The 23,720-nt window shown below is 35.2% G+C and overlaps 1 protein-coding gene across 1 annotated transcript in view; it reads left to right on the top strand.

Moving 5' to 3' along the window:
* LOC149772807 (AP-3 complex subunit beta-2-like) overlaps positions 1-23,720 on the top strand; it is a 77,394-nt gene that overhangs the window by 17,073 nt on the left and 36,601 nt on the right. Inside the window, exons 6-16 of the mRNA XM_089947265.1 lie at positions 1,351-1,417; positions 3,047-3,229; positions 3,956-4,123; positions 6,283-6,380; positions 7,647-7,701; positions 11,039-11,110; positions 12,205-12,267; positions 13,992-14,124; positions 20,547-20,599; positions 21,287-21,454; positions 21,982-22,237. Coding sequence (XP_089803391.1) covers positions 1,351-1,417; positions 3,047-3,229; positions 3,956-4,123; positions 6,283-6,380; positions 7,647-7,701; positions 11,039-11,110; positions 12,205-12,267; positions 13,992-14,124; positions 20,547-20,599; positions 21,287-21,454; positions 21,982-22,237 — 1,316 coding nt within the window. The remainder of the gene's footprint in view (positions 1-1,350; positions 1,418-3,046; positions 3,230-3,955; positions 4,124-6,282; positions 6,381-7,646; positions 7,702-11,038; positions 11,111-12,204; positions 12,268-13,991; positions 14,125-20,546; positions 20,600-21,286; positions 21,455-21,981; positions 22,238-23,720) is intronic.

Genomic DNA, 23,720 nt, shown 5'->3' with positions numbered 1-23,720 from the left:
AGCACAGTGCAGCTTTCTATTCATGTATACATTCTGCTATTTATATTTCATTCCACAAAAGCATCATGAATGATATCCATGTTTGTAGTTCAGTAAATTTTCATGTCACCATCTTTAAATGTAGAATTATTTAATTCTTTTCCGACATGAACTATTTCGACACCATTTTTACTGAAAAACAGCGTAACACTTATCTCAAATTACATTCTGAAATAGGGTGATCTGTTTACATCACCTTCTTCGATTCTACCATTTCTTTTGGAAGAGTTGATTTGTTTATTAAGGGGTGATCAGTTTTTTTATTTGGCCATAATGTAGTTGCCTTGCTTTGATTTCTTTGTAGTATAAAAATGGACTCTTCCAGAATGCAGGACAAACATGGCGGATTACATGTACAAAGACCAGCCATTTTCAGCATGTATTGAATGAATGCTGTTGTATCAATATGAATTTGTTTAAATTATTTGTGAACAGGATGAATTTGAAATCTTAGCTACATTTCGAGATGCTAAAGTGAAAATTCAATATAAACAAATGCTAAAATCATTCATGATGCTGTATGGAATGATCTGTAATCATTGTTGTTACAAACTTCAATGGCAGTGGATTATTCAGAATTAAGGTGCTGTGATTTTGATTCATTTGTTAATATACATAATACCGTTGATCTTTTTTTGTGTGTTATTTTTACCATTGCTAAGGATCACAAATAGACAACCCTGGGATAATTAACAAACATTAGGTAGACATGTTGCGCAAGTAGTCAGGTATGTTTACCCTGTTTTTGTCTGACCTTGTCAATATCCTTGATTATTAGATTGTAGTTACATTTTCTCTGTATGTTTGCAAGTGTCAAACTGTGTGAGGTAGAACTATTATATTTAGACTGTATATTAAGCGATTCAGTTGTTTTTTTTATCCACCCTTACCCTCTTTCTGCCCCTCAGGTGATGTCATTGTCAAGTTATCATTGATTTTTTTCTGTATCGTCTTTAGTCCCAAACCTTTAGAGGGAAAGATATCAAACTTAAAATGCAAAATCTAGGAGTTGTTATTTCATAGACGTACCCTCCTACCACATACCCTTAAGCAAGGTCAAGGTCAGTACATATAGTTCCCCAAAATATTTATTCTAGGAAAAAATTCAAAAATTATATCGAAGGTTTATTTACTTGCCATTAATGATTCGTTTGAGCAATTTGTTCACTTCAACAAAGATTATTGAGAAAAGCATCTGTCATTCTCTGCATTGACACCAAATTTCACTCCTCCATCATAGGCAAACATCAGTGGGATAGCCCTTAAATAGCCTGCATTTTGTCAATGTAACACATTATCTTCTATTTTCAGCCTCGATCCAGAACAAAAGGAACAGTTGATTGAAGTCATTGAAAAATTATTAGCAGATAAAACAACAGTATGTTTTCATATTACTTAATACTATTCCATTTGCATAGAAAAAATAATGACTGAGGTAAATTTTACTCAGATTTTTCATCTTCATAATTTTCTAAGAAAAAATAGGTTAAAGTGTCTGCCAATTGGTACATGCTTGTTAGTGTGTGTCTAATGCCTGACAACTCCTCCTTTTACTTCATTGATATTAGAGATTTGACACCTTTATCAGTGTGTACCTAATGCCTGACAACTCCTTTTACTTCATTGACATTAGAGATTTGACACCTTTATCAGTGTGTACCTAATGCCTGACAACTCCTCCTTTTACTTCATTGACATTAGAGATTTGACACCTTTATCAGTGTATACCTAATGCCTGACAACTCCTCCTTTTACTTCATTGACATTAGAGATTTGACACCTTTATCAGTGTGTACCTAATGCCTGACAACTCCTCCTTTTACATCATTGACATTAGAGACATGACAGATTTATTAGTGTGTACCTATTGCCTGACAACTCTTCCTTTTACGTCATTGACATTAGAGATTTGACACCTTTATTAGTGTGTACCTAATGCCTGACAACTCCTTTGATGTTGACACTAGAGATGTAACACTTTTGTTAGTGTGTACCTAATGCCTAACAACTCCTTTGATAATGACACTAGAGATATAACACCTTGATACATTTGAATATGATTGGGAATAGTTTTGAGATATGTACAGGGATTTTTTAGTTTTGTTTTATCTCCTGAGGAGGTTTGGTAAGAAGGTGGGAAGGCAATTTGCAATTTTGCAGAACTGTTGATTCTAGCTGTTTTTGTTCTCTTTTAATTACAGTACTGTTGCAATTATAGGAACCCTGTACAAGCAATGTTTCAATGCAGACCAATGGCATTACAAATATTCAAGTACAAGACATGAGTGGAAAACCGTACTTTTACAAGAGAAATTAAATCCGTTTTTTTATTAATCCAGAAAAGAAACTTTTACATGAGAAATTAAATCCCTGTTTTTTTTACAAATCCAGATGAGTAACTTTTATGACATGACAATCCTACTTCAAAGTTTCATAATTTCATGTTATAAAATTGTATATCACTCTGGCATAACACTAAGGATTGTTACTTAGCAATGTGTTAAATGTTTTGTATCACCGTGGCACAACACCAAGGATTATTACTTAGCAGTGTGTTAACTGTTTTGTATCACCATGACACAACACCAAGGATTGTTACTTAGCAGTGTGTTAACTGTTTTGTATCACCATGACACAACACCAGGGATTGTTACTTAGCAAGGTGATAAATCTTATTCATCACTGTGGCACAACACAAAGGATTGTCTCTGAGCAGTGTGCTAAATAATATGTATCAATACGGCATAAAACAGATATGTCACTTAATGCCAAGGAATATCACTTGGCAATCTTATATGAGTAATTAGAAGTGTAGACATCAAGTGATTGTGTGATAATTTTTTGTTCATTTGACATGAATTTATGAAACTCGTTCATTAAAACAAAAATATATGACACAATTAAAGCAGTTTTGCATCAGTACTATATGACGTATTTCAATAATTTCATATGAAATAAACAATTATACTTCATCCACTATTTCTGATATATATTTTTATTGCTTTAGCTTGTGGCTGGCAGTGCTATTCAGGCCTTTGAGGAGGTGTGTCCTGAGAGAATTGACCTGATACACAAGAATTATCGTAAGCTGTGTAATCTGCTGGTGGACGTTGAGGAGTGGGGGCAGGTGGTCATTATAAATATGTTGACTCGCTATGCACGCACACAGTTCACCAACCCGAACAAAGATGTGAGTCGATTTTTACACTTACAGGCTGGTAAATTTACTTGATCCAGAATTTTAGGTTGATGGCTTTGGTTGATGTATGAGAGTAGCAAAGGAAATACTATTAAGAGTTACTTCCCTTCTCAGTCATATGTCCTAGTGCTTCATAAACATAACATTTTGACAAAACAATACACTTCTGTAACGCATAAAGGAGAAATCTTTGCCATCCTTGCATTTCAAGACACTATGAATTTGGCTTTTCAAAACTAAACCAACTTCATTTTGAGGGGTTTCTGATGCATTTGTATCTGTGCACTCAAAAATAATCGGTTGTCCAAGCTCCAGCAGTTCAGTTGTAACCAAATGCAGTCATCAATAAAACCTTATCAGCCAGTGTATCATGTAACAGTTGATATGGGTCTGTAGAGTTTACCCTGATGATTAGTGACTACTTATGCTAATTTTTAATGACTGTGTACAGATATGTACAGGCAGATAACTGTGTTATTCAGGCTGCCCAGATGGTGGAAGCTAGATTTACTGATTATTTTAGTATCCGTATGCATGTCTGTACATTCGTATGTCTGCACTGATGATTAAGGTCAGTTGTAAAGTTATTTAGTGTGAGGTAAATGTAGAAGTTTTTACTTTTGAGCTAAATACAGGCTTTACAAAAAGGGACATGTTTTTGCTCCAATGTGTAAAATGTTTTGTACAGAATGCATACAGCTTCCTGTTCTTTAATAGGAGGTGCAAGATGAGGCTGAGAAACCATTCTATGACTCTGAAAAAGAGGAAAAGGAAGAGGAGGGAACAGCAGAGGAGAAGCCCCAACCTAAAACTTACATCATGGATCCTGATCATCGACTGCTGCTGAGACAAACCAAGCCTTTGCTTAACAGTCGGAATGCAGCCGTAAGTAGTGAACTGTCAATCATATATGTTTTACAAATGTACTTATTTAATTCTGTTCACAGAGAAGGGAGTTTCTGATCGTTATATTTCATACACTGTGTTTTTCACATCTTTTTTTGAATGAGTCGAAAGAGATTTAATTTCCCTTTTTCACATATTTGTTTGAATGAATCAAAAGAGAGTTAAATTCCACCTGAATCTAAACAATATGAATCTCATATAAACTATAAGTGATTTACAGCACTGGCAATAATACACAGTTATCTTCAGGTTCTCTTCAGGTTGACTCTGTTGCTGTAACAGGCTCTTCTTCATGTGGCCCCTGTTATTGTAACAGACTCGTTTTCAGGTTGATAATGTTGTTACAGACTCATCTTCAGTTTACCCTTATTGTTGTAACATGTATCTTCAGGTTGTTCCTATTGTTGTAACAGACTCATCATCAGGTTGCCTGTATCATTTTAGCAAACTCATCTTTAGGTTGCCCCATATTGCTATAACAGAGTCATCATCAGTTTGCTCTAATTGTTATAACAGACTCATCTTCAGGTTGTCTCTATCATTGTAACAGGCTTGTCTTCAGGTTGTCTGTATCATTGTAACAGACTCATCTTCAGGTTGTCTGTATCATTGTAACAGACTCATCTTCAGGTTGTCTCTATCATTGTAACAGGCATGTCTTCAGGTTGTCTGTATCATTGTAACAAACTCGTCTTCAGGTTGTCTGTATCATTGTAACAGACTCATCTTCAGGTTGTCTGTATCATTGGAACAGGCATTTCTTCAGTTCACCTGTATCATTGTAACAGACTCATCTTCAGGTTGCCTGTGTTATTGTATCAGGTACATCTTCAGGTTGCTTGTAGCATTGTATCAGGTACATCATCAGGTTGCCTGTATCATTGTATCAGGCACATCATCAGGTTTCCCTTTTCATTGTAACAGACTCATCTTTAGGTTGCATGTATCATTGTAATAGACTCATCTTCATCTTGCCTGTATCATTGTAACAGACTCATCATTAGGTTGCCTGTATCATTGTAACAGACTCATCATCAGGTTGCCTGTATCATTGTAACAGACTCATCATCAGGTTGCCTGTATCATTGTAACAGACTCATCATCAGGTTGCCCCTGTTGATGTAAAAGTGCTGAAGCAGTGGAATATATGCAGAGATTTTGCAAATTTACAAATTACATTACAATTATATGATTCCTATGAAAAGCAGAACATAGATCTATCTATCTACATACCCAACTCCATTCAGATTTATAAATATATTGCTATTATACGATTATCCATAAAACTGTTATATCTATCTACATACTGAAAAATAAATTACATTACTATTGTATAATTACTCATGAAAATTAGAGCATAAATCAATTTTGTCTAGCTAGATACATTCAAATTTATCAAACACATTACTATTGTATGATGATTTTCCATGAAAATTAGAACATAGATCTATTTTATCTAACAACATACATTCAAACTTATCAAATATGTTACTATTGTATGATGATTTACCATGAAAATTAGAACATAGATCTATCTTATCTAGCTACATACATTCAAATTTATCAAATATATTACTATTGTATGATGATTTACCATGAAAATTAGAACATAGATCTATTTTATCTAACAACATACATTCAAATTTATCAAATACAGTACTCTTGTATGATTTTCCATGAAAATTAGAACATAGATCTATTTTATCTAGCTACATACATTCAAATTTATCAAATATATTACTATTGTATGATGATTTTCCATGAAAATTAAATCAATCTTTCCATCTGCCTACCAAGCTTAATGTGAGAAATTTACTGTATTCGTTAACTTTTGTGATTTGGTCGTAAATTTAATTAATTTAAATTCTAATAAACAAACAAACCCTTCATTTTCATAGTCAGAAATTGACAGGAATGTAACAACATAGAAAATACCATAGTATAGTAATTTTATTTCACCATCCCTATCAGTCCACCAAATATTGTTGGGTTGTTTTTTTACTTCTAATTATTGAACTGATGGATTTAGTGATGGAATCATGCCAGGGAGTAATTGCAGTTATTGAACAATCACTTTTAGAAGTTTCAAAATTCATTCTCTTTATTGGAGTGTCTGAACTGTCTTCTTTTTTTTCCAGGTGGTGATGGCTGTAGCCCAACTTTATCATCATTGTGCTCCTAAATCTGAAGTCGGAGTTGTATCACGTTCACTGATACGCCTTTTAAGAAGTCACAAGTGAGGGCTATTTGCTTTAATTTTACCATGGTGGGGTGGGGTGGGGCTGGAATGTCACTTTGTGTAGGGTTACAAATAATAGGACTTTAATATCTCTTTTTAAAAAAAAGTACCTGTTCAGATCCTATCCCTACAAAAAGCATGAATTCCCATTTCCCCAGATAAATGTAAATGGAATAGCATGGAGTTATTCAAAATGATGAATTTTAATTGTCTCCCTTGCATTTAGCAGATAGCATGACATCAATATCAATTTAATGGATTTAGATTTGTGCTTGGATTTCATGTTATAGTGTTGAAAAGTGTTTTACCAGAAGGATAATGCACACTGACGGTGAGACATAGTGTTTTATGGAATGCTTGTTTGAATTTTCTACATATAACTGATGCAAGAATTTATCCTTTTTTTAAGGAAAACATTTATTATATTTAGATCTATTCTATTTGGAAAATGTGATTTAGAAATACATAAGATTTTTTTTCCTGACACAGTTACGAATTTTGGCAAGTAGTAAAGTTTCTCAGGTTTGTATCAGTATGTGCTTTTTTTGGTTGTTTGTCATGTTGGTGTTTTTCAAATGTCAGAATAATCTGCTTTCAAGAATGCAAATTTTCCTAAACTTATATTGAAATGTTTACAGATGTATTTTCAGCAAACCGATCTTTTTTGAAATGAAAAGATGACAATTATTCCATGATTTAAATCCTGACAAACCAAGATGGATATTTGTCCTTGGTATTTTGATATTCCCTTGAATGAACCATATTTAATTTTGTTTAATAAATAGCTGATTGTAGTGCATAATGAAACCAAATAAATCTGCCAAGGAATCTTAAGGTACCGTCTATACTCATGTATTAATCAGATGCCACAAAATCTTTGGGTACCATCTATATCCATGTATCAGTCAGATGCCAAGGAATCCTATTGTACCATCTGTACCCATGTATTATTCAGATGCCAAGGAATCCTAGGGTACCATATATACCCATGTATTAGTCAGATCCTGATGCAGCTGCATAGACCCAGATCTGCCATTGTTAATGTACTGGCAGATCTGGTTTTGGTTTGTTAAGATTAATCAGTAGAACCATCTGCATAGACTGGACCTGTCATTGCATTAATCAGTGGCTGATCTGGGTCAGTGTTGTTGGCAGTTGGACCCAACATAAAGCTGAGTATTTATGATCAGCAAATAAATCATTCCATATCAAGCTATGTTAATTGTTGACAAACATGAGGAATGTTTTCTTTTTCAATTTCAGGGAGGTCCAATATGTAGTTCTGTGTAATATTGCAACCATGTCCATCAAGAGAAAGGTAGAGAAATATTTTGGTTAGCAATAATCATTATGTACCAACAAAGTGTCTAAATTTACTTATGTACTGACAATGTATCTAAAACTATTTACATACCAACAAGGTATCTAAAGTTACATATGTTCCAATAAGCTATCTAAAGTTACATATGTACCAGTAAGCTATCTAAAGTTACATATGTACCAGCAAGGTATCTAAAGTTACATATGTACCAGCACGGTATCTAAAGTTGAATATGTACCAGCAAGTTATCTAAAGTTACATATGTACCATCAAGGTATCTAAAGTTATATATGTACCAGCAAGGTATCGAATGTTACATATGTACCAGCAAGGTATCTAAAGTTATATATGTACCAGCAAGGTATCTAAAGTTACATATGTACCAGCAAGGTATCTAAAGTTACATATGTACCAGCAAGATATCTAGAGTTACATATGTACCAGCAAGGTATATATAAAATTACATATGTACCAGCAAGGTATCTAAAGTTACATATGTACCAGCAAGGTATCTAAAGTTACATATGTACCAGCAAGGTATCTAAAGTTACATATGTACCAGCAAGGTATCTAAAGTTACATATGTACCAGCAAGATATCTAGAGTTACATATGTACCAGCAAGGTATATATAAAGTTACATATGTACCAGCAAGGTATCTAAAGTTACATATGTACCAGCAAAATATCTAAAGTTACATATGTACCAGCAAGGTATCTATAAAGTTACATATGTACCAGCAAGGTATCTAAAGTTACATATGTACCAGCAAGGTATCTAAAGTTACATATGTACCAGCAAAGTATCTAAAGTTACATATGTACCAGCAAGGTATCTAAAGTTACATATGTACCAGCAAGATATCTAGAGTTACATATGTACCAGCAAGGTATCTATAAAGTTACATATGTACCAGCAAGAGATCTAAAATTACTTTGAAAACATGGATCCTATGAGAAAGACTTTTTTTTACCTGATTGCAAAGCTGTTTAGGTTCATGTATTGTTTTTTGTTTGGAAGTCATTTTATGTCATGTTGAGTACTACACCTTTCATTAAAAAGGAAGTAGGTCGCTGTGACTACATTCTAGTGAGTTAAGTCAATTTGTTTTCATTTTTTCTTAGTTTCTCCTGGTTAGGGTTTGTGTTTAGGTCATTTTCTCAGACACTACTGCTCATAGAATAGTACCCCATGATACAAAATAAATTTATTGTATTGATGGTTTGAAGTTCTTGTTGATATTTCTTTATCATAATAACATAAAGTATATGTCAGGGCATTTATTCTAGAATATTTACACATAGGAGAAAGATTTGTGTTGATATTATGTAAGTATAGTACATAATCTCTTATAAATAATCAGTGCATAATATTTGAAAGGTGTTACTACCATTAAGTGTATCATTTGTTATTTGTATGATTAAGAGATTGTATAAGACAAAAGCCAAATTGATATAGTAAGAAAGATTTATTATAAGTAATATATTACTATGACACATTTTTCACAGAGATAATAAACTTCATTGAAATATTTCTTTCTTAAATGGTCATAAACTTGACAAACCTAAACAAAATGGAATTCATTATCTACCAAACAAACATTATTTTTCTGGCATAGTTCACAATACCTATTATTTCTCTCAACCCTGCTGTGCCTACCTGTCTCTGTATTCAGCGTATGTGCTGAGCATCTAAAGTTAGCTTGTAACAAAGTGTGAAAATCTACATTATAATTATTTTTCTGGTTCTAATTCAGTTTTATACATGTTTTAATACATAAATATATGTGAGTTGTTAATATCACTTGGGGGGGCCCCGAGTGGCCAAGTGGTCTAAAGCACCCTCCGTTACGGATCACTGCCATCTCACCTCTGTCTGCGTGGGTTCAAGTCTCGGATTCGGCTAATGTGGCTATGTGATACAGCTTGCCAGTAGCTTCTTGTGGGTCAGTGGTTCTTTCCAGGGTTTTCCCGGGTTCTTCCTCCACCATTAATACTGGCCGCCATGTATAGCCTATCGTGTGCTGAAAAATGGCGTTAAACCCTACAACAACAACAACAACAACATCACTTGGCCAGTTTTTGAATGCCAAATCCCTAATTCCTTGAGAAAATAGTGAGACAAATTGTTTTCCATCTCCAACATCTTGATTTAGCCAGACATACCTAAAGCCAAAGTGAAATAGCCTGTCTTTAACTTTGCATGCCCAGGAGACATGGTTGGTTTCATCTAAACTTTCCAACGCTGGTGTGGATCGCAAGTTGAAGGCATTATTAGAACCTTCAACTGGTATATAATACATTGTAAAAAAAAATATGCGGTACAAAGTGGGTATCTTTATTGACACCTCAGTACTGTGTGCAGAAGTTGTATTACACAATTTCAATATCTCTGCTAAATTCATATCCTCAGATTTGTGACCCATAGCAAGCAGTTGGTTTTAGTACACACAGAAAATTGTAAAAGCATCCTAAACACTTAAAACAGCCATATCGTTTTTGATAATTCAAAATCTTTGAAGTTGCTTTCTTTGTCTGATCCGCTAGTGTCTGCTTAACTTGTATCCAAACCAACTTAAGGATGAAAAATAGACCCATATATTTTAATAAGACTGAAGACGTCTTTCTTTGGAAAAACCAAACTGCCATATCCCCCATTTCTGAAAACAGCGATTTTAGTTTTATTGAGATTGACAATCTTACCAGCTTTAGCACAGAAAGGTTTAACATGGTCAAACATTTAAGAGTACAAAGAAATATAATTCCAATAAGAATTGTTCTAGCAATAATGACTTAAATTATCTCCATGACAATACTCTATTTAGATTTAGGAGGTAGCTGAATCATCTTTGAGATTTCAGTTGTTGTAATACTGTTACAGAATTTAATTTCACCTGTGATACGTCTTCCAAGGTGGTCAAATAATATTTGCAAGATTAAAACCACAGTCAAAGTCATAAAGTCCTAATAACAAGAATGTTATCCACATATAATTTGTACACATATTAGAAATTTTGTGCAGAAATTATTGTACATTCTGTCAGTGAACTTTACCCTGCATTGTTATGATAGATTTTACTGTGGCAGACTTTGACATTGACCAATCAGACTTTGATATTGACCAATCAGACCTTGATATTGACCAGTCAGATTTTGACATTGACCAATCAGACTTTGACATTGACCAATCACACTTTGACATTGACCAATCACACTTTGACATTGACCAATCAGATAGTGTATTATGTTCTGAGATGTGTTAGAATTTCAATGTATGTGCTGTGTATTTGTTTGCGCTTCACACATTCCTTTTTTTTTTTTTAAATCTTTTTCAGGGGATGTTTGAACCATACCTGAAAAGTTTCTATGTACGGATGAATGATCCAACACCCATAAAACTTCTTAAGGTAAGCTGTATATAGATTCAGAGATGGAAAATTCTCTTGAAAATAGAAGGATAAAACATAAGGCTGACACTAAGTCTGAGTTAACTATTCCTCCAAAGACACATAAACCAGACCTTTGGCAGCAAAAAATGTCAAATGAGACACAACTAAGAGACAAAGATGTTTAGCCAAATTGTGTAGATAATTATCCATGGCATAAATTCATCAACTGAATAGAAGATGTTTTGCAGTTATTGCAGGCAATATCCTGAAATGGCACAGGATGGAAATTCAGCCAGTATATTTGTCAATGGAAATGATTAATTCAGGAATTAATCAAGCAAATCACATGATAGTTTTTGGAGCTAATAAAGAATGTATATGCATGACACTAGCCGCATATGCAAAAAATCCCAGAAGTAAGATTTGCTAACATTCCTATAGGAAATTCAATTTTAAAACTAAATGAAAATGAAATGAAAAAGAAATACTTAGAGCCTAGAACCAACACCAGTATGGAAAACCATTTTTTTGGTATGGAAATGCTGTGTGCAATTCAGGAGAAGAATGGTCTTAAACATGGTTCTGATTATAAGAACAGACCAAGGTTCATGGCATATTAGTATATCAATTATTTAAGTGTTGAGAGAAGTTAGTAATGGTTAGAAATCCAGTAAATTCTTTTCTGCTCATGCTGATGAAAGTACTGATCCTATCATCCTATCATATTGGAGCAAAAAATTGGATGTATAAAATATAACAAAAGCTACAAAATTAGTTCCTTTAAAGAAAGAAATACATTGTACATTGTTTTTTAAAATTTTTTTTAACATGGATTAAAATGCTTACTTCTTGCTGAACCCTAGGCAAGAGACTGAAATGTTTCTTTGGACAAGTGAAGGGGCATTCTGATCAGTCCTGATCTAGTGCCATTTGGGGTATTCTTTCTCTTTTTACTTTAATTTTCATATTCAAGCTGTATAGAGTGCTCCTGTCCATTGATTAACCTGTTATTGACCCAAAATGTCCCAGATAGATACAATTTTCTGTATATTTTTTAGTACCATCACTTTAATATTTGCTAGGAATGATTCCAATATTCATGTCAATTTCAGCTGGAAATCTTGACCAATCTTGCCACCGAAACCAACATCTCTACAATTCTGCGAGAACTGCAGGTATTAAAAAATGTCATAGATTCTGCATGACCTCTTTTCTATGTAAAGAATACATTTAAAAATGGTTTGTACTTTCTTTCAGATAAAAGAAAATATTCAGTGCTGTTAAACTGCATAATACTGTTAAAGTCCTTAATATTGTTAAATTACTTAATTGTGATTAACTGCTTAATACTGTTAAAATGTTTGATAATGTTAATGTGCTTAATACTGTTTAATTGCATAATACTGTTAAATTACATAATACTGTTAAATTGTTTAATACTGTTAAATTGCATAATACTGTTAAATTGTTTAATACTGTTAAATTGCTTAATACTGTTAAAGTGCATAATACTGTTAAATTGTTTAATACTATTGTTAAATTGCATAATACAGTTAAAGTGCATAATACTGTTAAATTGTATGATACTGTTAAAGTGTTTAATACTATTGTTAAATTGCATAATACTGTTAAAGTGCATAATACTGTTAAATTGTTTAATACTAATGTTAAATTGCATAATACTGTTAAAGTGTTTAATACTGTTGTTAAATTGCTTAATACTGTTAAGTGCATAATACTGTTCAAGTGCTGTTGAATTGCTTAACACTGATAAATTGCATAATACTGTTAAATTGCTTATTAATATTCAAGTGGTTAGTAATGTTATCATGCCTAATAATGTTACATTGTTTATTACTCTTACAAATGCCTAATAATGTTACATTGTTTATTACTCTTACAAATGCCTAATAATGTTTACATTGTTTATTACTCTTACAAATGCCTAAAAGTGTTCAATTGTTTATTACTCTTGAGAATGCCTCTTATTACCATGCTTATTTTGAATAATTCATGATTTTATTTGCTTAAGATTTTTTTTGTAGTTTGGAAAATAACAATTAGTTTATGTTTAGAATTTTTTTTTGATAGGTACGGTGCACATTTAAGCAACACCACAGAAGAAAATTATTTCTTTTCAAGTTCACTTTATTCAAACCATTAAATGTTCAGATGATACATGCTTTGTGAAATCATTTGCCAATGATAAGGTTTGAGCCTGAGGGTGAAACAAACCATATTCTTCTGTATTTTGTGCAGAAAAAAAGCAGATATGCAAATACTACTTTTAAGTTCCAAATCCGATTTTATGCAAGTAAAGATATGGAAAGCTTGTATTTAGCAAGTACAGAAATAAAGTGAAAGAAGTATGAAAGAAAAGCCTGCCATAGCCATGTATTAAATAGAATGGTCATGTGTTAATTATTCAGCAACTGCACCTGTGTAGGGTTTCTTTGTCTTCCTCTTTAGTGTAAATAGCATCATGACTTACCTGGTTTTAGAAAATGAATTTGAAATACATTTATGAGGAAAAGAGTGGCTGAAGTAGAATAAACTTCATCCAAAGAAAAAAAGAGACAAGTACAACAGTCAATCACATGATACAGCAAGACCTGGCCATTCATTTCTGCTAACAGAAAGTGCGATAGTTAAGATAAAATGCAGAAAGTTGTCTTAACCAATGCATTTCAGTTGTAGTGCGTCTTCTCTCATTTATTCTGTTGTCTTTTTCATTGTTCTGTTCAAGGTATTCAAACCTGTTTTTAAAAAATGGAATTACAAAATGGGAGGTTATTGTAGTTGGCATCATTGCTATTAAAAGTACATGTTTTAAATTCTCATAATGTATAAAAGTCAACTTTTATAGTAAAATTTGATATAAATGCTTATTTACCTTTAGACATATGTGACCAGCTCAGACAAAGAGTTCGCTGCAGCCACAATTCAAGCCATCGGCCGATGTGCTAGTAGCATCGCTGAGATCACGGACACGTGTCTAAATGGACTGGTTCGACTGATGTCCAATAGGGATGGTATGTACCAATACTGGTAAAAATATGACTTTATGTCACATATGCCATGAAATCATCTCTACTGACTATTACATTTATCACATTATTTTAGCAAATAATCTGTTTCTCCTTCAAATACATTCCCTGATCACATTAACGTTAGAAATATAAGCCCTGCTACATCCTGAATCAAGCCCGCCCATAGACAAAAATTCGTCTTTAAATATGTTACCTAATCATAATGCCAAAGGATATTGACACACTCTGAAACAGCTCTGGCAACCAAGTTACCACCACTGAACTCAACATTATTGGTAACTCCCTCTACCTTGCCTCCTCAAGGTTTGACTTGATTCTTATTGCAGAACAGCAAGGGACAGAGCTGAACAAACAGCCAAGTTCCCTCTTTACTCAGCAGACATACGGACACTGGTTACATGGATCAAACATCCTGTAACCTGTCCAAATCTGGTGATCCCTGCTTGAATGATCTATTTCCATTGTGACTCGGATCAAAAAGGGCCAACACAACATTTTGGGCTCAATCACTACTAGCCTGGCTTCCATTACATAAAACGTTTGCAGTTTAGCTGCTTTGCAATCTACATTCTACCAACGAGAAGAGACTTTTTATTCAGCAACTATCTCAGAGTCACAGTTTGTAATTCAGGGCATTCTATAAGTTTAGTGAGCTGCAGACCTTGTCACTCCTCGCCAGCTAAGTATCATACAATACAGGAGGGGTGGCCGAGTGGTCTAAAGTGCTTTCCGTTATGGATCACTGCCATCTCACCTCTGTCTGCGTGGGTTCGCGTCTAGGATTCGGCCAGTGTGGGTATGTGAGAAAGCTTGCCAGTAGCTTCTCGTGGGTCTGTGGTTCTTCCCATGGTTTTCCCGGGTTCTTCCTCCACCATTAATACTGGCCGCCATGTATAGCCTATTGTGTGCTGAAAAATGGCGTTAAACCCCACAACAACAATACAGGAGACATTAGTCTCACCTCATGCAACCAAGAAGATGTTGCTTGTCTCAAGTCTAGATTATCTTGACAATCTGATGTCACAGGAAGATTCAGCTTTCCAAACCTCCATTGAGGACATTTCTGCCTTTGACCCCCGAGTCCTGCCCTCCTCCCACTCTTTCAACTATCTGGACCGGAACTCCAGCATCTGTTTGGATTATGACAAAATGGAAGAGTCAAACTTCAGTTGCTTCCTTATCTGGGAGAGTTATGGTCATTCTGACTTGCTTTTTATCATCAGTTCATTGGCAGTTCTATCTTGGCAATACACCAATATTTCATTTGGAACCCCAGCAGTTGACCGTGATACCACCGAGGATGACAAAGCCACACTCCATACACATGGATCTGATGGCCTTTGATGATACGTAGCAGTTAGTGTGCATTATTGTTGCCGTGGCTTCGGTGTTCCATGACTATCTTCCAACAGGCAGAAGCTAGCTTATCTTCTCCCACTCTGAATACCTCAGGGCATGCATTAGAGTCGGTCTCAGGAATGGCCAGAGCACTGAACAGAGCTGGTCAACACACTTTGGCCTATGCCATAACTTGCAGCTACAATTTACAATTGGTGGAACATAACTCAGTACTCTCCCTCTGCACTTTCCTGAGGGACCACTATTAGGCCAAGCTAAGAGCACAGCCTTTATTCTCTAACCTTCTGTTTAATGGGCAAATTAAAGAAGCCTGCAAACCAGCCACCAAGGAGACCAGTTTCCTTCCCCTCACAAACACAGCATCAATTCAGGGATAGTAAATCAACAAAAAGACCCAAGGACCACACATAGGACACAAACCTCTCAAAACCATCCTATCGAAGGTCCACCCAGCAAAAGTCATAGTTCTCACAAGCCAAAGAGGATAAACCACCAAGAGGGTCCAATTGTTTGTACCAACGTTTTTCTCGCGTTTTATCCCAGACATTTCATAGTCTCAAAGGAAAATGGCACTCTGCCTCCATTCATTGACCTAAGCGCACTCAATCCATTCATTCTTGATCCTTGGTTCTCAGTGGAAATAGCATGGTGCATTTTAATTACCATCCAAAAGGAAGACTTTGCCATCAGTGTGGATTTGAAAGACACATAACCTTTTTGTCCCTATTCACATGGCTTTCAGGACAGTCAGCAATTTGCCTACATCATATACCAAATTCAGGGCACTTCTATTGGACTCATCAACCCCTGGGTCTTCCTTCATCTGATGAATCAAATAATGGCACATCTGGACCATGTCATCATCAAGTTACCTGGATGTCATCGTGCAGAAACATCAAGTTATATTGAAATGCAACATGATAACCCTTTTTACACTGCTTATTAACCTGGGCTTTTTGTCAACAAGGAAAAATCTGACCTGCTTCCATCTCAACAATTTGTTCACCAAGGAATGAAGTTCAGTATACATGCAGGATTGTCCCTCTCAGGATTGGGCATTGAAAATCTGAACCATGTTGGCTTCTTTACTTTTGAGGAAAATTCTATCCACACAGGACTTCCTTCACCTGCTAGGCTTGCTTAATACAGCAGTGGACCTCATTGTCCTTGGTCACCTTTTTATACGCCCATTGAAAATGATTCATCGGTCCCAGTGGAGGTCAGAAGGTTGCCCACTGGACCAATTTCTTACTATCTGCACACAATCAAGATACCATCTGCACAACAGGTATGCCTCTGTAAGTACAACAGCCAGAGATTACATCTGTACTGATGCAAGTAGAGAAGGCTGGGGAGCCCACCTACAACCATTCTTTCAGGAACCCAGTGGTGGATGATACGGAAAGTTGCCTTATCCTCATTGCACCAATCAGATGGGAGAAATTGTTGATCAACGGTCAGATAAATCTTGCAATGGAAACTCCTTGGAAAATTTGAATTTTCCCTCATCTACTCAAACAACCACAACAGCAGTTGTCTCATTCCTACTCAGAGCTAATGAACCTGCATGTCTGGATCATGTTAAACATTAAACAAGCCATCAGAAATAAACTGTTCTTACAACCAGTCGTGGAGAGAATCACTCTAGCAAGAAGGCCCTCCACTTTGAAAGCTTACAAAGGCAAATGGCACTTTTCCATCCAGTGGTGCACAAATGAACACATCTTACCTGTCCAGGCACATATACACCAAATAGCTAAGTTTGAACTGAGTATGATAAAAGGTTACTGCAGAAGAGAGGATATCGGACAAAACAAGGCCTTATTTGATCTTCTCACCTTTCTTTGAGTATACATGCTAAAATGTTAGCTCTGTGCCTAAAGCAGAACCTATCTTTGGTATCAGTCTGGCTGAACAAGACACTTTTTGAACCACTCTCAAGGGCATCTGGGGCACACCTTTCATGCAAGACCTGCTTCCTCACAGCATTAACGATGTCAGGTAGAATTAGCGAATACATGCCCTATCAGCAGACCTGACTTGCACACAGTTCTGACCAGGCAGGTCAGTCTTTCCCATGACAGCATCCTCTGCCATTGCCAGGAACGGACTGCTTTCCATGGGTAACTATACATTCCTCATGAAACCTTTGTCTAGTCTGGACACATCCACTCAAGACCGCCTACAAGACATAGTCCCTTAAGCTAAAAGTAGTATCAGAGAGGGCTGGATTTGCAAGGTAGTAGTAGTTCCCTTAATTTATTAGGATTGGGTAAGTATTCTTAAAGGAACATTTTACCAGGAAAAATTGGTTTATGCCTGTGTTGTATAGACAAAGAGCAATAACTCTTGCCAATTAACTCCTCTTGTTGCCGACATGTGGCGCTGGTGTTAAGCTTTCACTGTAAACTGACACCATCATTCACATTGCCTCCCAAAAAACGTTGAAACCACCTAAATCAGAATTGTTCGTATTTGATGTCCAGTATGTCCACTACAACAGCCATCTTGAAAAAATCGGCTGCTACTCCAAATTGGAAAGTCATATTGACATGAAGTTTTCACCAGAAGGTTGCTTATGATGTCTGGTTGGTCATAAAATGGTGCCAGTAGGATGTCCAGTATGGTGGCCAACTTAAAAATCTTGTCGTCACTACTCCTCCAAATTGGATGGTCATATTTAACATGGCTTCTTCACACACAAAAAACGTTTTTGTGATGCTTAATTAGTCCTAAATAAAAATGTTACTATGTCCAATATGGCTGCTACAGTGGCCATCTTACAAAACATGTTTTTGATAAATATCCTGTATGTGGAGTCATAATTGTTTTGCTCCTTCTCATAGGTGACAGGCCATATAAAGATTGGTCTTGTACCAGAAGCCTGCTTGTGATGTGTAGTTGGTCTTAATTGGAAATTTTATGAATCTGATATTAAAATGTCCATGATGGCAGCCATCTTTAAATCCTTGTTATCAGTACTCCTCCAAAATGGAAGTCATATCAACATGTGATTTCACAGAAGACTTCTTGTGATATCTTGTTTGTCCAAGATGAAAATGGTGCCAACCAGACATATTCAGTTTTGACTATGGACATAGCTGTATTCACACAGATAACAGGGTGACTAGCTGTATTCACACAGATAACAGGGACAGGGTGACAGAGTTTGTTCAGAAGTCTTGTTAATGTTGAAACATATCTGAGAATGTTTCAGTACTCTGCATATGAATTATAGAAATTTTCTTTTCATGAGTTTTCGGCTGTTCTTTCTGGCCAGAATACATTAGTCCCTTCAGGGGACACTTTTATACAGTTGTTGCCAACCTGCCATCAAATATATCTCCAAATGTCAAATGGATAAGCAATGAAAATGCTTTCTGTAAGACACAGAACAGAATTTGACCAAAAGTGATAGACAGCACAGAAGTATAAAGGCTTTTCAAGTTAATAAAAATAATGTTCATTACAAATCAAATATGACTGAAAATACTAGAAAGAGGAAAACCTGTAAACGACTGCTTAAATTTGAAGTTACGTGACTTTGACATAAACTATCAAGGCACCAAGATCTTTTAAATTTGACAAATAATGATGATCTGCCATTATATACAGCTGCTGTTTCCAAAAGTTGCAAAGAGTACCTCACCCCACCCAACCCATAGTACAACTCAAAATCCATTTTAAAATATGGCCATAATTGACAGAGAGTATCATGCAATCAAGGCCTTTATTGACAGAGAGTATCATGCAATCAAGGCCTTTATTGACAGAGAGTATCATGCAATCAAGGCCTTTATTGACAGAGAATATCATGCAATCAAGACCTTTATTGACAGAGAGTATCATTCAATCAAGGCCTTTTCATGTTATAAAAATATTGCTGATCTGTCATAAAATATGGTGACTTCCCCTCCCACTCACTAACTCTCACCCCAATTAAAAGAGGCTTTTCAGATTTTGTACCAATGGTGCAGATCTGTATACTCATTTGGCCTCCATGACAAGGAATAAATGCAGGCCTTGAAAGGACCATTTCTACAGAAACCATTCAACAGATTTGTACCAAATTTGAGAAAAAGAAATGTGCTAACCCATAGCTCTTACATGTTACTTTTGGGCTGATGTCAACCAAGTGAGTAGGCTCAGACCTACTTGGGTCTCCTGTTTATGAAGTAAGATTGTATGATTCATAGAGAACCACCTGAATATATTTAGTGTAATGCTTTTAGTGGTCATTTTACCAAATTTAGTAATTGTTCTTATAGCTGTAGATATTTCTGTCACAAATGTTTGACTTGTATAGCAGTGGTAAAAACATGTGATGAAGAAACATTAGTGTGTTCACAATGATACTACACAGGTGAAAACTGTAAATGGCATGTCTGTTGTTGACTTTATGGGTGTTGAATTGAAGTGTCCTCATCATGTATGTGCTGTTCTTGGCAATATGCATGAAGTGGCCGCATCACCTATCCGTTGCCCTTGCCAATCGTTGTGAAGTGGTCTCATCATATATATGTTACATTTGGCAGTCAGCATGAAGTGACCTCTTTACCTCTGTTTTACTCTTGGCAATCTGCATGAAGTGGCTTCATCACCTGTGTGTTACTCGTGGCAATCTGTATGAAGTGGCATCTTCACCTTTATTATACTCTTGGCAATCTACATGAAGTGGCATCTTCACCTCTATTATACTCTTGGCAATCTGCATGAAGTGGCATCTTCACCTCTATTATACTCTTGGCAATCTGCATGAAGTGGCCTCATCACCTGTGTGTTACTCTTGGCAATCTGCATGAAGTGACATCTTCACCTCTGTTATACTCTTGGCAATCTGCATGAAGTGGCAATTTCACCTAGGTGCTACTCTTGGCAATTTGCATAGCTACTGACTCTATGAAGTGCAATAACAAAAAAAAAACCAATAAAGACTGTGCATTGCTATCTTAAATGTCTAATAACAGTAATAAGATGAATAATAATAATAATAATAATAATAATAGATTGGTATGTTTTAATATAAAGTTTAATTTCTTTTTCAGAGAGTGTTGTTGCTGAGAGTGTTGTTGTCATAAAGAAATTGCTCCAAACTCAGGTACTCACCAAAACAAACACTTACATTCTGTTTTCTTTGCTATGTTACAAATTCAAAGGAGAAAACTTTTTATGACCCTGTGTTAGTGTTGATTTAATTTGTAAAACATACTTAGTACATGAACAGATACACTCCAGTTCATTGTAAATGCAAATTGAATTCACATATCCAATGAAGCATCACATCCCCAAAACCTTTTTTTATTGTTACCCCAATACCACCTTTGATCCAGGGGAGATAACCCTTAAACTGTTACTTATAATATGTTCTTGTGTTATCACTATATCAAGTTTGGCTAGAAAATTAAAAATCTAACCGCAATGTTTGTATGTTTTACCTTGACTCTGTTTTAGGGACCCCAGGAGTGGGGCCCAAAACTAGATCCATGGGACTTATTCTGTCAATGTTGTAAGAAAATGTCACATTATCTGAGGGAAAAAAATAACAAAGCCTATACAGAAATATAAAATAAAGGAAACATTGGCAGCTTGTTTTCTTTGTAGGTGGGAGAGCAGAATAAACAATTCTTTTTTTAATACCATTCAAAATATTTTAAAAAATCACACCTTGCCTAAAATAAGAAATGTTATCCAACCACCATGATAATATGGACAGTTCCAAAGTAACTAAGAAGAAATCCAACAAAAGAAAATTCAGGGACAAGTTTCTTTATATTATATTTTGCAGTCCTCAGGACACAAGGATATCATAATACACATGGCAAGGATGGTGGACACCATCACTGTTCCCATGGCAAGGGCCAGCATTCTGTGGTTGATAGGGGAGTACAGCGATAGAGTTCCAAAAATAGCACCTGATGTTCTTCGCAAGATGGCCAAAGGATTTATTTCAGAGGTTAGAAGAATATTATTAAATATCTCCTCCAAAATTGATGGCTCACACAGGACAGATTTAGAATTCTGGGAAATAATTGGAGATAATTTTTAAATGTACATAATCTTTCATAGAATTTTTATTCATCCTATTGGTGGTTGTGGGGAAAATGGAAATCCTGAATGAGCTAACATAGTGGTATAATATTTTGCAGTAAATTGTTTGTTATTCGCGTGAAGACAAACCTGTCTTAACCAGCCACCTAATACATGAAGTGAGATAATTGGCTGCTTACGACAGTTGATTGCTTAACAGGTTCATCATGAAAGTTAAACTTAATAACAGTGAAATCTTAGGCAGATCTGAGTGTACATTTCAACTAAGTTGGAGAAAAGGCTTGGATATTTACAGGTGGACAATTAGGAGATTAATAGAAACATTAATTTTGATTCATAAATGTCCTTTCTAACCGGAATACTCCATTTTATAAATTTAATTATTCTAATTTATCATAGTAACTTTAATTCTTTTTATTGCTTTTTCTCTAGGAGGAGATTGTAAAACTGCAAATTTTGAATCTGGCAGCCAAACTGTGCATCACAAACAGTAAGCAAACCAAATTACTAGTCCAGTATGTGTTCAACCTGGCCAAATATGACCAGAACTATGACATCCGAGATCGAGCACGATTTCTGCGCCAGCTAGTTATGCCTGGAGAGAAGGGCCCTGGGTTATTTACCAAGCATGCCAAGAAAATATTCCTGGCTACCAAACCAGCACCTGTATTGGAATCAAAGTTTAAAGGCAAGTTTATCTCACACCTGTATTGGAATCCAAGTTTAAAGACAAATTTATCTCGCACATTTATTAAAGTCAAAATTTAAAGGCAAGTTTATTTCAGATAAGACCAGACATAAATAGTCATTAGTGTTGACTATATCATAAATAGCAGGCTTTCATTCAGTACTAGATGTTGTCACTCATTTCTGGATTGCTGTCATTCAGTACTAGATTCTGTCACTCAATAGTAAATGCTGTCATTCAGTAGTAAATGCTGTCATTCAGTATTAAATGCTGTCATTCAGTAGTAAATGCTGTTATTCAGTACTAAATGCTGTCATTCAGTATTAAATGCTGTCATTCAGTATTAAATGCTGTTATTCAGTACTAAATGCTGTCATTCAGTGCCATCATTCAGTATTAAATGCTGTCAGTAGTAAATGCTGTTATTCAGTGCTAAATGCTGTTATTCAGTACTAAATGCTGTCATTCAGTATTAAATGCTGTCATCAGTAGTAAATGCTGTCATTCAGTAGTAAATGCTGTTATTCAGTACTAAATGCTGTCTTTCAGTATTAAATGCTGTCATTCAGTATTAAATGCTGTTATTCAGTAGTAAATGCTGTCATTCAGTAGTAAATGCTGTTATTCAGTACTAAATGCTGTCTTTCAGTATTAAATGCTGTCATTCAGTATTAAATGCTGTTATTCAGTATTAAATGCTGTCATTCAGTGCCATCATTCAGTATTAAATGCTGTCAGTAGTAAATGCTGTCATTCAGTATTAAATGCTGTCATTCATTAATAAATGCTGTCATTCAGTATTAAATGCTGTCATTCAGTAGTAAATGCTGTTATTTAGTTTTAAATACTGTCATTCAGTATTAAATGCTGTCTTTCAGTATTAAATGCTGTCATTCAGTAGTAAATGCTGTTATTCAGTATTAAATGCTGTCATTCAGATTTAAATGCTGTCATTCAGTAGTAAATGATGTTATTCAGTACTAAATGCTGTCATTCAGTATTCAGTGCTGTCATTCAATGCTGTCATTCAGTAGTAAATACTGTTATTCAGTATTAAATGCTGTCATTCACTGCTGTCATTCAGTATTAAATGCTGTCATTCAATGCTGTCATTCAGTCTTAAATGCTGTCATTCAGTATTAAATGCTGTTGTTCAGTAGTAATTGCTGTCATTCACTTTTAGATGCTGTCATTCAGCATTAAATGCTGTCGTTCAGTATTAAATGCTGTCATTCAGTATTAAATGCTGTCATTCAATGCTGTCATTCAGTATTAAATGCTGTCATTCAGTGTTAAATGCTGCTATTCAGTATTAAATGCTGTCATTCAGTATTGGATGCTGTCATTCATCTTTGAGGTAGGCTGTAAGGTTATGGCTTTGTGGAAAATAGAATGAACACCATCTGTCTGAAAACATATGCAGTCATTCAAGATTTTAAAAAATTTCTTACTATTGTACAAAACATGAGACCTAGAAATTCAA

Source organism: Sinohyriopsis cumingii, unplaced genomic scaffold, assembly GCF_028554795.1.
Source record: "Sinohyriopsis cumingii isolate HCF-2022 unplaced genomic scaffold, ASM2855479v2 utg001170l, whole genome shotgun sequence".
NCBI classification, from domain to species: domain Eukaryota; kingdom Metazoa; phylum Mollusca; class Bivalvia; order Unionida; family Unionidae; genus Sinohyriopsis; species Sinohyriopsis cumingii.
The sequence above is the reverse complement of the archived record's forward strand: the minus strand, read 5'-3'. Positions and strand labels throughout refer to the sequence as shown.